Here is an 18,360-nt window from a genome sequence, read left to right as displayed (position 1 = left end):
TGCAACTGATTACAATAACAAAGATCCCCATGATTATAGTCCCGTAATGGGGACATGTGAGATTGAACCAGGTCTACTGGCTATGTGTGACTGTTCACTTTAACTTCCTTATATACTCCAGGACATCACTTTTATTTTCTGCATGTCCTTAATAATTGTTTAGTGCTCAGTCTTCTTTAACATATTGAAATACATTTATTCTACATTCTAGCACTGAATTATTTGAGCTTTGACATACCTCACATATTGGGTGTTGCAGTGACAGTTTCTGTTGAGGGATTCCAATTTCTCTCTGTTCTGTTCCCAGGCTAGGCACAAACCATTCAAAAAAATAACATTAAGCTTCCCCAGCAGGATCAGAAAATAACTCCGTTATCCTCCTTTAATCCGTGGTGGATCCTTTACTTGCTTATTGCTTAAAGTCCTTTATAGTGGTATTACCAGCAGTACAAACATCTCATTAAAGTTACTGGGCAGCACCGGCAAGCTTCCACTTCCTACTTCTCATACTGTGCAAAGAGCTGGGTTTATATATTTATTTTGCTGGTTCTAATCTGCATGTTTGAACTCTGCAGTAATAAGCCTTTCATTGATTTTGTTTCCATGATAGAAACCACTATCTTGCCACCTCCACTCCCTTATCACAATGATTTTGCAAATGGGAGAACTGCAGTACTCGCCCTTTTAATTAAGGTTGGCATGTGACTGCCAAGTGAGAGTCAGTGACCTTCAGCTGTGCTCGTTCCTCATGGAGATCTGCCAGTGTGAACATTTGATGGTGAAACTCAGGCACGATCTTTTTCCACCACATCTTTTCCATGCAGATTGAGCACACACTGCCTTGCTTTGCTAGAAAAACTGCATCATTTGTGTACACTTTAAATTAGCATTTAAAAACTTGGATTTTGTGGTAAATTAGAATTGATATTTCTGAGCTTGAATGGAACAAACATGGAAAGTATGTTCTCAGGGGTCAAAAGTAAGATTGGATTTGCCAAGGAAATTAATTAGGTATACAGTGAACCTGGAGAGCGAATCTGGACCCAGGAGGTGGATCAGGTGTTTAGCCTGTCTCGCTCTATGACCAAGTCCATTCCCACTTTAATGAGCTAGACACACCATTCAATGTGGTTGTGGCCAGGATAATCTGAGAGAGTGCTGCATTGCAGGAGAAGCCATCTTTATAGACTGTAGCCTTTCCAGCTCATGAACGTGCCATGGAACCCTTTGAATGACTTGCCCTGGTGTCAAAATCAAAACATGCCCATCAACTAATGGATTCCCAAAGCTCTCCAGCACTGGGTGCTTTCCTTGCCCTCCTCCCTGGATCTGTTGTAGAAGGGTTGATAAGAGATTATGATTGTTAGATTAGCCAACAGCTCTAGTGTTGGAGAATTACGTGACTATGAGGATGGTAGAAAGTGGATTGTAATTTTCTTTTCTCATAGTCCTTCCTTTAATCGTTACTAACAATAAAAAGCAGCTTAATGGGTCTCTTTCTTTGCTTTCTCTGACAGGTCCAGTTCTGGAATTGTGAATGTTTATTCCCAAGATACCTGTCTACACCAAACTAACCCTAAACCTGTGAAAGTTATCAGGAACCTGGTTACCGCAGTGACATCATTGGCCTTTAATCCAACAACAGAAATCTTAGCTATTGCCTCTAAATCCACAGACAATGCAGTCAAGCTGGTAAGTGACGTTTCTGACCAATAGAGAGGACAGTATTTTTAATTCATTTTGAAATAATGACATTGGAGGAACCGGATTCTGATTTTCTCTGAAGGTGAGAGTCTTTGGAATTCCCTTCCTTAAAAGGGGTGGATGCAGAATCTTTGAATACTTTTAAGACAGAAGTAGATAGATTTCTGATTACCAAGGGGATGAGAGATCATTGGGAGTTACACAAGAATGTAGAGCTGAGGTTGAAATCAGACCAGCCATGATCTTATTGTGTGGTGGAGCAGGCTTGAAGGGCCTAATGGTAGTCTTGTTCCTGTCCATTTGACATTGTCCCCTGCACAGCAAAGCCCAGATTGTTAACACATGCAAAGGTATGGGGAATGTGCAGGAGGTTGGCACCAGGTAATGATGCTCGCTTGAAGGGCCGCTGCTGGTATGATGGGTCAAATAACCTCCTTTTGTACCATCATGGTTCTGTGATTCTGTAATTTTGGCACTATGTACCCTTGTCATAGAGTCTGGTACTAGAGGAATTAATTTCTTTGTCTTTATCTTTGTACTGTTAAATTATTACATCAATAAATCAGAGCCTGATCTGTTATACATGAGGAACTCTAGCTTCAGTTCCACCCAGACAGTTCAGTCATCGATGGAATTTATGTGGCTGTGTGACATGGCCTTGTTAAGCAAACAAGGCTGACAAAAAGAAAGTCACTGAGCTTAAGTTTTTTTTCTTCCATTTTCTTTGATTAATGGAACCTTCCAATGTTATGCTCAATTAGCTTAGTACAGTGAAATGAGGGACTGACTTACACGCAAATTCATATTTAATCAGCTCTGGTAGTCTGCCTTCAGACAAACAAGTATCGTTGTGATCCCAATTTATAATCATGCAGCTGTCTCTCTGGTTGGGATCCTGAACATTTGCACAATTATAATCTGTGTGGCCAACTTAAACCAGATGGAAAATAGAACATTTTGGGTAAACTTGTAATTGCAGCTGTGGTGTTACTTTTAAATACTTTTTAGAATCCATTCACTTCCTGTATCAGTGGCAGAGGCAAGATATCTCTTATCTTTGTAGAAGTATTTAGATGTGCATTTGTGATGCCAAGGTATGCAAGGGAAAGTGGGATAGGAACAGCCATTTGATTGTTTTTGATCTGCACAGACGCAGTGAACTGAGGGGCCTTTTTATATGTATATCTCTCTGCCAATGTGCAGATGACCTGGGAGACATGTTTTCGCCTTGATATTTAAACTGTGTAGCTCATGGTTAATTAGTGTTATTGAGGAAGAGGTTGCCTATTGCTGACTGTTCATTGCTCTATCCCTCGGTTGAGCTGGGTAGATGCTGTGGGAGCTCAGTGTGAATGGCCGGTGGGGGGAGAGGAAGAGGAGCTAACTACATCTGAGTGGTCATAACACCTCACAACAATTCTGGAGAGGCCTTGGATTCAACTCCTCTATTGGCACATAAACAGAGAATTGTGAAACAATCTTTCTCACAATTTTTAAAAAAAAGACTGTCTGGTCTATCACACTGTTCACACTTGAGTGTTTCTGATGAAGGTGCAGCCAGTGAGACATGTATCACGTTCACTTCAATAAAACAGCAGCAAGATAGAACTGACTTGGAGGAAATCCAGCAAAGAAGAATAACGAAAGAATGAACTAGGGACCAAGCACTTGTGGCTGAACGTTATACTAAGCTCCTCTGAGGGAACAAGCTAGAGATTTAATGGCCGCCATCAACAAAAATGCCCTGAGAAATCATAAATAGTCCATGACTGATTTATGGAGGTAGCAATTTCCTAAACAAAGGATGGGCCCTGTTAAACTCAACCCCACATCAATTAGCAGAATTTACCATTGTGTACCAGATCTCCCACAATGCCATGGGGGCATCAGCTGTACCCCAGAAAGTTTGTCACAGTACTGATAGGGTACAACATTCACCTTTTATTCAGATTGGTGAGGATTCTGACCTCATGCAAATGTTTAGAGGTTTTGATCAAGATGATAATTGATATTTCAACTGCAGTGTTTTCTTTGCATAAATAATTCTGGATTCTTTTCTGCAGGTCCACATCCCATCCTTCACGGCATTTTCCAATTTCCCACTGGTTGGTAAGAAGACGATTTCTTTGGTGCAGGAAATGGATTTCTCTCCCAGGAGTGGATTCTTTTCCATAGCCACGAACCAAGGCAAAGCTTTGTTGTACAGGTGCGCTCAACACACAGCTCAGAAAACTGATCGAGAATATTTAAATCTGGTTCATCTGGGCATCTTGTATTTGATTTTTGGGTTGTATGTTCATTATGGATTCAAGTGCATTCCTTGGGAGCAAGAAATTTGCAGTTTAATGCTTCTGTCATCTTGGGTGTTAATCTACTCTGATAAACTTCCTCTTGAGCTCCTGGTTCCCACAGCTGCCTGATCTTTCGGGTGGTCTCACCAGATTTGGTGACAGCTGTCTCTGAGAATTCTGTCCTTGTGCAATAAGCTGCAAACTGGAGTGACCACCAAGCAAATAGGGTTCAGATTCTGGTTATTTTCAGTGCCCTCTCAATCTGACCCGACTCCTGCTTGAGGAGCTTTGGTTTATATCTTTCTTTTTATCACTCAGTTTTCCTCTTTCTCTCTCCTTTTGTCTTTTTAATTTTCTATCAGCATCCATTTCTCGCTTTTTTTTTGTCTCTTTTATCTGTGTCTCTGTCTGCATTTTTCTGTTGCTTTATCCTTGCATTGTTTTACAATTCTTTGTATCACTCTGCTTCCTTCCTGTCTTTATCTCAATCCATCTGGCACCACAATTAGCTCTGATGTAGACCAGGCTCGGGCAAAGTCCAAGTGAGCATTAGTAGCAGGGGACTTGCAAGTCAGGGGCACTACAGGCATTTCTGTAGCCACAATCGAGACTCCAGGATGGTATGTTGCCTCCTGTTGCCAGGTTGAAGGATGCCTTTGAGCGGTTGTGAGAAATTCTTGTGGGAGAGGGTGAGCAGCCAAAGGTTGGTGTGCACATTGGTACCAGTGATAGGTAGGAAAAGGGATGAGGTCCTGAAGAGTGATTATTGCGGACTAGGCAGAAGGTTAAAATGCTAGACCTCAAGGGTATTAATTCCTGGATTACTTCCGGTGCCATTTGTTAGCATGAGTAGGAATAGGACGATTTGGCAGATGAATGTGTGCCTCGAGAGCTGGTGCGGTGGGCAGGGATTCAGATTCTTGGATCATTTGGATTTCTTCTAGGGTACAAATGACCTGCACAAGAGGGACAGTTTGTATCTAAATTGGAGGGAGACCAATATCCTGGAGGGAAGATTTGGTAGAGCCACTTGGGAGGGTTTATGCTAGTCCGGCAAGGGGCTGATCCAAAGCAGTAGGCAGACAAAGAGAGCAAGTTAAATAGTAAAAGCAGTGTTGGTAATCCCAGCACTGGACAGGGCAGGCAAGAGCACAACAGGAAGCAAGGGCAGTTTGGGTTAAACTGGATTTATTTCAATACAAGAGCCAGACAGGTAAGGCAGATGAACTCAGGGCGTGGATAGGTACTTAGACTGGGATGCTATAGCAGTTACAGAAACATGGTACAGATATTATAGGAAGGATAGGAGGGGAGGCAAGAGAGGAGGGGGGGGTTTGCGTTTTTGATTGGGGAGAACATCATAACAGCACTGAGAGAAGACATTCTTCAGAATTTGTTCAGAGTCTACAGTTTTTTTATTCGTGTATCCCAGGACTTTGTGGGAGGGTAGGGAGAAAATTGTGGGGTCCCTAGTGGAGATATTTGTAATATCGACAGCCACAGGTAAAGTGCCTGAAGATTGGAGTGTGGCTAATGCTGTGCCATTATTTAAGAAAGGCTGCAGGGAAATGCCTGGAAACTACAGACTGGTGAGCCTAATAGCCATGGTGGGTAAGTTGTTAGAGGGGATTCTGAGAGACAGGATGTACTCGTATTTAGAGAGACAAGGTCTCATCTGGGATCATCAGCATAGCTTTGTGTGTGGAAAATCGTGTCACGCGAATTTGGTTGGAAGGTTTAAGTTATAAGGAGAGGTTGTAAAGGCTGGGACTTTTTCCCCCTGGAGCCTAGGAAACTGAGGGCTGACGTTATAGAGGCATATAATATTGTGAAAGAGACAGATAAAGTAGGTAGCTGATAGCTTTTCCCCATTGTAGAGGAGTCTAAAATTAGAGGGTGTTTGCTGAAGATGAGACGGTAGAAATTCAAAAGGGTCCACTGGTAATTTTTTTCACAGAGGGTGGTGAATGTCTGGAATGACTGCCAGAGGCAGTTGTGGAAGTGAGGACAAGTTTGTCATTGAAGAAAGATTTAGACAGTTACATGGATGGGATAGTTGTGGAGGGATACAGACCAAATGCAGGCAAATGGGACTAGTTTAAATTGTGAGAGATAATGGGAACTGCAGATGCTGGAGAATTCCAAGATAATAAAATGTGAGGCTGGATGAACACAGCAGGCCAAGCAGCATCTCAGGAGCACAAAAGCTGCCGTTTCGGGCCTAGACCCTTCATCAGAGAGGGGGATGGGGGGAGGGTTCTGGAATAAATAGGGAGAGAGGGGGAGGCGGACCGAAGATGGAGACAAGAGAGTTGCAATGGGAGAGAGATTCCCTGAGGTTGGTCCGGAGGGAGGAGGGTAACTTCTTCAGGTTATGCATCCATGGAAGAGGCTTCGCAGTGAGGTTAAAATAGTATCAGAGATAATGGGAACTGCAGATGCTGGAGAATTCCAAGATAATAAAATGTGAGGCTGGATGAACACAGCCGGCCAAGCAGCATCTCAGGAGCACAAAAGCTGACGTTTCGGGGTTTAAATTGTGAATGGGTATGGGAAAGTTGGTCTGAAGGGGCCTGTTTCCATTCTGTAGACCTCTATGACTTATCTGTTGCAATCTAGCTTGCTGGTTTTACTTTTTTCTCTATTTCTCACTGAACCTTTCTCTATCTCTATCTCCATCTTTATTTCAAATCCAACTTAACCTGTGAATCTCTGGAACAACGCAGATCAGAGTGACCTTAACAATGTTCCTGAAGTGAAGAGTGTGGTTTGAAAAGTTGGTTTTTGCAGCGGTTTATTGAGGGCTAGAGATGCTGTTGGTTTCTGTCATAAAGTGTACAGATTAACTCTTCGCCAGAAGATAATGCATGTTGGCAGTTCAGTTCATTCTAAGTTTTTTTTTAAACAAACTTCTTTCCTTTTCATCATTCTGTGTTTCCTGACCTCAGCCAGGCTAGCACATTATAACAAAGCTCCCTCCACGCAGTCCCCACAACCAAGGAGGGTGCCCCTGGTGTACTAGTGTGATATTGTCCCACATCTGACCAAGTGGTCTCTTATGGTTTCTTGGGTGCTATTGATCAGTGCCAAATTTCTCCTCATCTTTTTGAGGTAATTCCACACCAAGACACAGCTGAGGATCGGTGGTGCATATCCCAGGGTGGTTGATCTGTTTTGTAATGGTATTCTAATTGCCAGTCCCTTCACATTTCGTAAATGTTCCATTGTTGTGAAATTAACTTCTTAATTTAACTAATTGTGAAAAGAGAGCCCTCAAGATCTTAGTTTAAAATGTCCAGTAAGTTTCTGTTTACTTCTAAATATTTCTAATATTCTGTTCTTTGACTCAGTTCCTAAATGATTTGATCTCTTCCTAGGTTGAAGCACTATGCTGACTTCTAACCTGAGACTTTGGTGAGAACCTGCGTCCATCTTTCCTGCCGTTGCTTGCATATACAGTTGAGTGTGTGAAAAGTGCAGTGTATGTAATTGGCTGGCAGCTTACAGGAAGTTCGGCTCAGGGAGGCACGAATTCCCCAGCTCGCATGCCATCTGAGGGCAGCTGCTCAGTGCTGGGTGGAGAATTTTCAGAGGGCAGTAAATTGTGTCATTCAGGAACTCCACTTGACCGTGGTCACCAGCAACAGGCCAAAACTAAACTTGGAAACTTGCAAATCTCTCATTGTATTGATGCCATCTGCACCAATTTAAAAGAATTGTACAGCACAGAAGGTGGCCAGTTAGCCCATTGTGACTGTGTATCAGCTCTTACAAATAAGGAGGCAATTAGACCCATTTCTTTTACTCATAATTTGTAAATGTTGCCTTGGCTCATATTTATCTAATTCTCTTCTGAAAGATACGATTGAATCTGCTTCCATTGCCCTTCATGCAATGTGTTCCAGAGCTCGATGCACTCATTAAAATGTCACTCTGCACCTTCTGTCAGGCATGAACATGTTCTCTATATGTGTTGAAAACAGTCATGAGGTGTCTCCTGAAATTGTGTTTTGTCTTTTAGAATAAGAAAAGATTGTGTTTTGGACATTTAGAACTGCAGATACAGCCATCGCTTTTAATGTGGCATTGCAAGTTGGCGAACAGTCTCATCAGTCACATTCCACTGTACAGAGACAGCGCATTGTTTGCTCTGAGAGGAACTCTGAACACTTCCTAAAGAAATGGAACCCTTTGTTTCTATGAAATAAATTGACAGTGAGACGTGTTTTCAGATTTACTCCTGTACAAATCCTTTTGAGATAATAAATGGAATGTGTTCACCCAACTGTGCTGTCTGTGGAGGCATATAGTGTCCTGTAACAGACTATCACTGGGAGAGATGGACATGGTGCTGTACTTGTGTTTCAAACTCCATATACTTGCGATGTTAATGGCCCTATCACATGATCCAGAATGAACTGGACCAGCGATCTCACTGCATAGCAGTGTGGATCTGATCGTTAGGAGCTCTCTGCGTTTTCCATAAGGAAGCATCCTGTAGATTATACAGAGTGGAGCCTGTTCTTAGCCTGTTATTAAATGAAGATTGGGTGGAGCCTTACATGACTGAATTTAACCTGATGGCAGACTAGTCTTGCTTTCATTGAATTTGTAATGAGAGACCATTTGCACTACAGTCCTGGTGGCAGAATTGTTCTGCTCCCATTGAGTGGTCAGTAGCCCAGTGTATACGCACTTACACAGTGCACTCTATCTGATTGTAGAGGCCTGCTTGAAACTACTCTGCGCTAAACACAGCTCAAAATGTCAGCAAGCACACGCTTTCAAACAGTATTTTTCTGGATTTATTAATGGTAGCCATTTAGAAACTGTCACTATTTAATTAAAACTGATATTAACATAATTATAATTCACTCCAAAGAATGTTCAGATGTAATTAATTAATGCCTCATCACATTTAATTTCACTGCTTGGCAATTTAATCAGTTGCAATTAAAAAGACAACACATCATTTAAAAGATAAATTAAACGCTGAGAAAGATGTTTGCGCTCTTCTAATCAGATAAGTGCCAACAGTGTAAAATCTAGGAAGTCTGATCTAATTGCATGCAAATCCTGTACGTATATGCAATTAGGTGTGGTATTAACCAACATTGACATCATCAGAATGCAATATACGCTTCATAGAACCCCAATCGCATAATTTGGAAGTCATTTAATTCCACTCGCATTGTTAAAAAGGTGATGTCTTTTGTTGTAGAGTAGCATGAAATGTCAGTGCTATTTATATCTCATGCTGCTATTATCTCAGGTGTTCCAGATCTCCATCCACATTCTCTTGCATAATTAGATGGGTAGGGGACAGATGCACAGGCATCTCAATCTAAATGCTCAGATGAGCAATGCCAGAGGGCATCCTCCAGTATTACAGCAGCCATGATTTAATGGGTAGCTCTCTCTCCTCAGAGTCTGAAGATGGTGAGAAAGTTCCTTACTCGAAACATGAACTTAAAAGTCAAGGTTGAGACTCCCAGTGCAGTACTGAAGGAGTGGTGCTCTGTCCGAGATAAGACCTTAAGCCAAGGCCCAATCTTCTGCCTCCTGGTAAACAGACAATTCCACCCTTTGCCATATGAAGAAGAGTATGTGTGTTTGTTGGGGTGGCTGGTGGGATCTTCTGCCTGGTGTGCTAGGCAATATTTATCCATGAACCAACATCACTAAAGTACATTATTGGATCATTGTAACCTTACTGTTTGAAAGTTCTTGCTGTGTGTAAGTTGAGTACTGTACATATTATGCAAATTGTGCAAATCTTCCTGTTTTTATCTCTTTTTCCTAAGCTTACTTCTATCTCACTATAATAATCGCTTCAGTGTGAGCTGTAAAAGCATTTGTATTTATATAGCAACTTAAGTGTACAAAATACAAAGTGCTGTTTCAGAAACATTAGACAAAATTTTATATGAAGCCAAGTTATGATCCCACTTGATGGTAATACTGGACAAGTCAGATACATGAATAAAACCTGACTTGATAGATCCTGTTTGGTTACTGTGGTGGCTAGTCATTGAAACATATTCACGTGAAGCTGCAGGTGTTCTTTTATATGCATAAGGTTATTACACGAAAGCAGCAAAGCTATGTATAAAAGCTCTCGACTTGGAAACTACAAAACAATCATGCAGAGCTGATTTGATTCCTCTGCTCCCAGCACTGTGATCTATTTACTGTGCCTGTCATAAACTCATCAGTTTAAACATTTCATTGATTAACACCTAAGCAGCTTACTGAAATTGCACACCTTAGAAGTTATGTATTTAGATCACTATTCAAATGACTTTCTGACCTTGAAAAATAATCACCTTCACAAGACTAACCAAAATGTATTTACCTCTATTTTTAGAAAAATCCAAATTCTAATAATGGTAATGTACATGATAATCACTGCCACATATGGGGTGATATTAGGTACAGCAGTTTGTTAGACTTTTAAGAACTGCCTTCAAGGAAAAGCAAGGGGAATTCGAGAGCTTAGCTAATGATGAAGGAATCCTAAATGGGGATTCTCAAGAGGCCAGGATTGGAGGAGTGCAAAGACCTCTGAGGATGTTATAGAGACGGAAAGTCCAGAAAAGGAGATTTGAAAATAAAGGCAAGAATTCTAAATTTGAGGTGTTTCCAGATCAGGAACCATTAGAATGAATGCAAGTGATGTATGAATGGGACTTAGTGAGGGTCTTGGAAGAGCTCGAGTTAATGGATGATCAGAAGAACTGCATCTAGATGTAGCAGAAGCTCAGTTGAGGTAGTCTGCAGCTGGTGAGCTGTGGCAGTAATGGTGATAGATTATGTGGGATCCAGTGATGTACTTTTGAAGTGCAGTGTCTTCTCAAAATCACATGTTACATACATCAATCTACCACACTAGTATGGAAATAACAAAATAATCTGGGATAATTATGTGCCAAAAGTAGATGGGATGGGGTTGGGATCCACCTGATCTATGTCAAAATAGAGAGATAGCCAAGACATTGGATTGAGGTTCTAAAAGATGATCCTCTTGACAGTGCAGCACCTGCTTAGTAATGCATTGGAGAAAAAGGCGAAAGAGATATTTCTGTAAAAAGCTGGAGGGCTGAGAGATTGCAGAATAAAGTGTTGCAAAATGTAAGACTTGGCTGGTGTTACTTTGCAATTGTTATTTTATTCATCACTTATTACTCTGGATTTTTTTCTTCCATCAGCTCATCTCAGAGCTGCATCACCAATGAATCATTTGATGTTTTAATTCAAGCATTTTACTCCAGCATTTATACCCTGCTATTCTGTTACATACACACAGATTTCTGAACTCTTAGCTGTGGCTGTTACCGAACATCTTCCTCACTTTGGAATCATCTTATACACCGAATCACTCAGTTTTTCTTTCAGGATCAGGCAGAAGAGGCTTTAACTGTGGGTGGAGACTGCATTTAGCAACAGACTTTAATCTCATTAGCAGAAATAATGACAAGGTTTTTGGTTGGAGAAATTCAGCAGGAGTGGCAGCACGTGTGGAGAGAGAAACAGAGTTAACATTCTGAGTCCAACACAATTCTTTGGAGTGTGAAGTCTTCAGTTCCGAAAAGAGTCTCTGGACTCGAAACGTTAACTCTGTTTTTCACTCCACACATGACTGCCAGACCTTCAGAGTTTCTCCAGCAACTTTTGTTCTGAATTTCAGCATCCGCAGTATTTTGCTTATATCAGATTTTAATTCACTACGAGAGACTTCGTTAAGAGCACAATGTATCTAACTCTGGACTTAATTTCAGGCATTTTTCTCCACTCTCGTCCCTTGTGTTGATAAAGCACCTTTAACAAAGTGAAATGTCCAAGGTATTAAAGGGGAGTGTAATCACAAAAAAATCAATTTGAATTACATAATGAAGAATTAGGGCAGATGACGGTAGATTTTGAGAAGGATCTATGGGAGAGTTAGATGAAGGGTTATGATCATGATGAGGTTAATGTGATGAAAATAAGTTACTCATATCCAGAGTAATCACCAATTGGGATGAGTTGCATGAAAAGGCTTGTAATTTATATTGCATAATTTATATTGAAGATTTGTGATCTAGCTATGTTTATTAAATTGTGCCACTAGATGGTGATGTTGTATCAAACTTTTTATGGCCTGTGCATTATAACCTTTATTCATTCTTTATTGAGTGTTGATGGAAAAGATGGGCTTGACTGTCCGTCTGTAGTCACCCTTGAGAAGGTGGTGGTGAGCTGCCTTCTTGAACTGCTGCTGTCCGTGTGCTGTGATTTGACCCACAATACCAATAGGGAGAGAATTCCAGGATTTTGACCTCATGATGTTGAAAGAATGGCAATATATTTCCAAGACAGGACAGTGGGTGGCTTGGAGGGGAATTTGCAGGGGGTGGTATTCCTATGTATCTCAGCTGTTGTTCATCGGGATGCAAGTGGCAAATCATGGCCTGGTAGCATTATTATAAGACTATTAATCCAGAACTCAGCTAATGTTCTGGGGATAACAAAGTGTGGAGCTGGATGAACACAGCAGGCCAAGCAGCATCTCAGGAGCACAAAAGCTGACGTTTCAGGCCTAGACCCTTCATCAGAAAAGGGTGATGAAGGGCCTAGGCCCAAAACGTCAGCTTTTGTGCTCCTAAGATGCTGCTTGGCCTGCTGTGTTCATCCAGCCTCACACTTTGTTATCTTGGATTCTCCAGCGTCTGCAGTTCCCACTATCTCTAATATTCTGGGGACTTGGGTTCACATCTTGCCCTGGCAGATGGTAGAATTTGAATTCAAAAAAGAATTTGGAATTAAGGATCCAATGATGACCATGAAACCATTATTGATTGTTGGAAAACCCCATCTACTTGATTAATGCAGGGAAACTTCCATCCTTACTTGGTCTGGCCTTCACCAGACCCACAGCAATGTGGTTGACTCTAAAATGTCCTCTGAGCAATTAGCGATGGGCAGTAAATGTTGCCTTAGCCAGAGAGCTACACATCCCATGAGTACATTTTAAAGAAGTGATTGTGGGTTTGGAAGGTGCTGTCTGAGGATCTTGTAAACAGCCCACACTGCTGCAACTGAGCGTTGATGGAGAGAGTGGATGCCTGTGAAATGTGGTGCCAGTCAAGCGGCTGCTTTGTCCTGGATGGTGTCAAGCTTCTTGAGTGTTGTTAGAGATGCACCCATCCAGGCAAGTGGGGACTATTCCATCCCACTCCTGACATGTGCCTTGTAGATAGTGGACAGGCTTTGGGGAGTCAGGAGATGGGTTGCTCCCTCAGTTTTTCTAGCCTCTGACCTGTTCTTGGAGTCAGGACATTGGCCTGCACTGAGCTCACACCTGAATCAGGGCGTTTGATCAGGTGAGGAGCTGTAGGATGGTTTCTCCTCTTTCCCTTTGCCCTGTTTAACTGCAACAATTTTTTTTTTAAGAAGGGAAGGGATGAACCTGCTAATTTGGTGAATTTTAAACTGTTTATGTCCTGTGACCAACTTTCCCTCTTTTCACTTGGAGACAAGCCAAATGGTTGGAATAACATGTTAGGTATCAGAAGAAAACAGAGTTAACGTTTCGGGTCCGGTGACCCTTCCTCAGAACAGAATTGTGTGTCTCGAAAGCTGCCTGGGAGGACACTTATCCGAAGATTGGAGCCTGAATGTCCTTGTCCACTGAAGTGCTCTCTCCTTTGCTTGCTATTCAGCTGTTAACACTTTACTCGCACTGAGTTCTGAAGTTCTGAGGAAGGATCACCAGACCCGAAATGTTGACTGTCTACAGATGCTGCCAGACCTGCTGAGCTTTTCCAGCAACTTTGGTTTTGTTCCTGATTTACAGCTTCTGTAGTTCTTTTGGTTTTTATTTGGCAGGTATCAAGAGTTGCAAGCTGAAGGTTGAACCAAAGTAACAAGGAATCCAAAACTGTCCAAACTAAATAAGGCAGAGAGATCATAACAAGTTATCACGGTGATAGTGTCAAAACAGAACAGCAAGGAGATTTTACAAATGCAGAACAGTGCGGTGGGGTTACATGTAGCACAACGTGAATCAAAGATCATGGTTAAGGCCATCCTTATGGGTGCGGAACTTGGTTAGCAGTTTCTTCTTGGTGACTGCATTAATGTGTGTCTCGAAAGATGCCTGGGAGGATGCTTATCCGAAGATTGGAGCCTGAATGTCCTTGCCCACTGAACTGTTCTCCTCTTCACTTGCTATTCAGTTGTGAACACTTTACTCGCACTATTTGACACTTTTGATCACCGGCACAGACTTGTTATTCAGCTTGCCAACCATCCACTCGCACTATTTGTGCTATCTTTTGACACCCTAAATTATCTGGAGTTATTTTGTAATTATCTCTCTGCCCATAAATTCTGTGTCTGTGTGCTTCCTTTCACTTTCACCTTACAAAGGAGCGGTGCTCCAAAAGCTTGTGAGAAATCTGTTGGACTGTAACTTGGTGTCATGTGACTTATTTTGATTTAAAGTTGCAGAGGAATGGCACATCAGTTCAGGAGACAGCAGGAACTGGGTTTAGTTCTTGAGTCGTCCTTCTGCTATCAAGAGAGCCAAAACCAGCAAATGGTTCAAAACTTACAAGGTCAGAGGGAAGAGAGAGTGGCAACCCTTTTCAGTTTTTGATTCTTCTTTGCGTCATTTACAGAGAAAAAGCAGCTACTAAACATAAAAGGGTTGGCTGGCTTGTCATATATGAGCTCTCTCCGACTGCCCAGTAACCCAAATATGGCTAGTGGATTCCACACTTGCCTTGCATGATTAGGTTACACTTGGACTCAGTATCCGAAAGGAATCTGCCCCACAACCCGATCACATTGAATAGTTATCTCCACCCAGTTGCGTATCCAGATGATTGTTGGGATTGCTTTGCTAACGGGAAGCTGATGGATCTGACTCATTGTCCTTATGTTGTTCCTGATAATGCTTTGCAGACAGTCTATCTCCATTTGAATGGAGTTTGAATGTAGATGGCGTAGTGATGTAAATGTTCATCTGTCTTTGAATACAATTTCAAATCTGGAATGTGGTTTCAGTCTTTTTAAGAAGTAAATTAGTGGTTTCCAAGCAGTAAATTTATAAATTCTCTTATAACTTTCCTTTTGATTCTAGGGGTGGTAAGGCAGTCGTATGAAGAAAGAGACTGGGTCAATTAGGACTGTATTTACTGGCTGTTGGACGAACGGGGGAGATCTTATAAAAAAACCTTTGAAATGCTGCCAGGTTTAGATTGGATAGATGCAGAAAGGAGGTTCACAATGACCAAGGAAGATAGAATCAGGGATCACAGTCTAAGGATACAGGAAAGACTTTAGGACTGAGAAATATCTCCACCCAGCGAGTGGGGAGTCTGTGGAGTTTTCTGCCACATAAGATCATTGAGGCCAAAGTGTCGAATGTTTTCAAGAAAGGGCTCAGATAAAGTTCTTCTGCGTATGTGAATCAAAGGATATAGAGAGAAAGCAGAAACAAGGGACTGAGTTGGATGATCAGCCATGATCATATTGAATGATGGAATAGTCTCGAAGGCCTAATCTTTAAAAGAATTGTGCTGTGCTGTGTGTGTTTTGTTTGGGTTGTAAGGACACTGACACAGCAGGCTGCAATATCGTGAATCTGTTGAGCTCAGTTTGACAGGAAATTTGACACGAAAGTATTTCACAGGCTCCACAGCTTGAAGTGGTTTGTGTAAGAAATCATGCCAGAGGTTTCTAGTTATCCTGGGGAGTAGCTGGTTAATAGAAACAGTTTATCTTGTGTTTCGGTGTAAATCCTAACAGAGGAAATGATGCAGTATTAAAGGGGGAATGGGATTGTGGAGGACTGGGGACTGGAATCATCGGTAAGCTGAGAAGGCTGTTTAAAAAAAAATAACGGGTTACTTGGCAAACAAAAAGTGTAAAAGCTGAAAAGTGATGCTACATTTCTATGGAACATTGGTTAGGTCTGAGCTGGAACACTGTGGTGAATTCTGGCACCGCACTTTCAGAAGGATATCCAAGCCTTGGACAGCTCTGGGAGGAGAATGGTGTCTGGGGCGAGGGTCTTAGGAGAAACTGGGTTTGTTCTCCCTAGAGCAGGACAAGTGAAGGTTTAGAATTGCATCGTGTTTGATTAAATCAAAGGAGAAGTTGTTTCTAGCATCAGTGGTGCTCAGTGAATAGAAGATGTGGATTGAAGATAATCGGCAACAGACATCAGTATGAGGAAGAGGCTGTAGAAATGAGGAACTACATCCTGTGACTCTGCAAATTGTTGTGAACTGGAATGAACTGTGTGTCGAATGCTGTGGCTTTAAAGAGGTTATTTGTTGGGTTTTTTTTGAAGATAGTTTGTAATGCCGAAATGCCCAGAAACACTAAACAGCTTGGTAGGCCTTGGGGGTAATAGGAACCGCAGATGTTGGAGAATGCGAGATAACAAAGATGCCATCATGATGCCACCCGAAGGTTGCAGGAACAGCAACTCATATTCTGCTTGGGAACCCTGCAGTCCAATGGTATCAATGTGGACTTCACAAGCTTCAAAATCTCCCCTCCCCAGACTACATCCCAAAATCAGCCCAGCTCGTCCCCGCCTCCCTAACCTGTTCTTCCTCTAACCTATCCCCTCCTCCCACCTCAAGCCGCACCTCCATTTCCTACCTACGAACCTCATCCCGCCTCCTTGACCTGTCTGTCTTCCCTGGACTGACCTATCCCCTCCCTACCTCCCCACCTGTACTCTCCTCTCCACCTATCTTCTTTTCTCTCCATCTTCGATCCGCCTCCCTCTCTCTCCCTATTTATTCCAGAACCCTCTCCCCCTCCCCCTTTACTGATGAAGGGTCTAGGCCTGAAACGTCAGCTTTTGTGCTCCTGAGATGCTGCTTGGCCTGCTGTGTTCATCCAGCCCCACATTTTGTTATCTGATAGGTCTTGGGTTTTTTTTAAAACAGCTTGAATGGGTGTGGCCAGCCGGCAGAACAGGATTTTTGGGTTTTGGTTTTTCATTAACATGAGCTGTTCGGTTCTCATGTCTTTTCTCTCCTGGATTGGAGAACTGCATGGTCAGGGTGCGGAGGTGGGGGGCTGTAGGAGGCTAGGGAGGGGATAAGAAGGAAGGTAAGGGAGATGGGCTGTAGGAAGGTCGGGGAGTGGGCTCAAGTCCTCTATTGGCAATTCAGGAGCAAGAGGGGAAGACAGCCTCAAGGGTCATGTGATTGCAGACGGAGTGGATCAGAGACCGGGAATTAGACATAAAACAGAAACTAAGGAAAAGTAAGCAGAAGAAAGAAAAACTAAGAGATAAAAAGGAAGGAACTGAGACTGATAACAGACCCGAAAGAAGAAAATGGAAAATAAGAAAATGAAAGAGAGCGGTAGAGGCAGGCAGAGCGAGCGTGAGAATTCTATTCCTTATATCCAGGTGGAAATTTAAAATAAATCTGTTCGTATTGTCTTGATAATGCCCCTTGGTCCCAAGCATTAAGAGTCGATTGTTCGATAGAGCTGTGTCCCCTAGGAGCAGCTGCTGACGAGCTGCAAATCTTTTCCATCCTGGACTGAGGAGGAAAATCAACTAAAACATGAAACAGCAAAGAGGGGGAGGCTTGAATCAAGTTCCTGATGCTGAGCCGGGGCCAAACCGTTGCTGCAGCCATAAACCCAGAGCAGTTGGTTTATAGTTAATTGGGATTATTTCTGAAAGATGCCTGGTTCACAAAGTTAAATTGGCGAGGTTTGAGTTAGTGTGGCACGGCTGTGAGAGGTGACAACAGAAGATGATCCAGCTGCAGGGGACCATCACATAAGAACCCCGAGCAGGAGTAGGCCATCCGGCCCTTTGAGCCTGCTCCAATTATCTAGTTTAGCTTTAAAAACATCCAATGAGGAGGCCTCAACTGAACATAGAAGTTAGAACAATACAGCACAGAACAGGCCCTTCGGCCCTCGATGTTGCGCCGACCTGTGAACTAATCTAAGCCCCTCCCCCTACACTATCCCATCATCATCCATATGCTTATCCAAGGACTGTTTAAATGCCCCTAATGTGGCTGACTTAACTACATTGGCAGGCAGGGCATTCCACGCCCTTACCACTCTGTGAGTAAAGAATTTACTGGACGTGGAATTCCACAGATTTGCAACCCTTTGGGTGAAGTTGCTCTTCCTCAATTCATTCCTAAAACTGCTCCCCCTAATTTTGAGGCTATGCTCCCCTAGTTCTGGTTCACCCACCAGTGGAAACAACCTCCCTGCTTCTATCTTATCTATTCCCTTCATAATGTTATATGTTTCTATAAGATCCCCCTCATTCTTCTAAATTCCAATGAATATAACCCCGATCTACCCAGTCTTTCCTCATAAGCCA

The 18,360-nt window shown here is 42.4% G+C and overlaps 1 protein-coding gene across 3 annotated transcripts in view; it reads left to right on the top strand.

Annotated features, from left to right (window-relative positions):
• The window catches only part of utp18 (UTP18 small subunit processome component), a 32,359-nt gene extending 21,229 nt beyond the window's left edge, over positions 1 to 11,130 (top strand). The window contains exons 11-14 of one of the 3 annotated variants that reach the window (XM_048554874.2): positions 1,518 to 1,692; positions 3,768 to 3,910; positions 7,373 to 7,409; positions 9,423 to 11,130. In XM_048554874.2, coding sequence (XP_048410831.2) covers positions 1,518 to 1,692; positions 3,768 to 3,910; positions 7,373 to 7,397 — 343 coding nt within the window. In that variant the 3' untranslated portion in view covers positions 7,398 to 7,409; positions 9,423 to 11,130. Of the gene's footprint in view, positions 1 to 1,517; positions 1,693 to 3,767; positions 3,911 to 7,372 lie in introns of all 3 variants that reach the window. The other 2 variants (XM_048554873.2, XM_048554872.2) reach the window with 2 other exon arrangements.
• Positions 11,131 to 18,360: the final 7,230 nt, after the last annotated feature.

Source organism: Stegostoma tigrinum, chromosome 22 (genome assembly GCF_030684315.1).
Source record: "Stegostoma tigrinum isolate sSteTig4 chromosome 22, sSteTig4.hap1, whole genome shotgun sequence".
NCBI lineage: Eukaryota > Metazoa > Chordata > Chondrichthyes > Orectolobiformes > Stegostomatidae > Stegostoma > Stegostoma tigrinum.
Note: the sequence above shows the minus strand (reverse complement) of the source record. Positions and strands in the feature narration are given on the sequence as shown.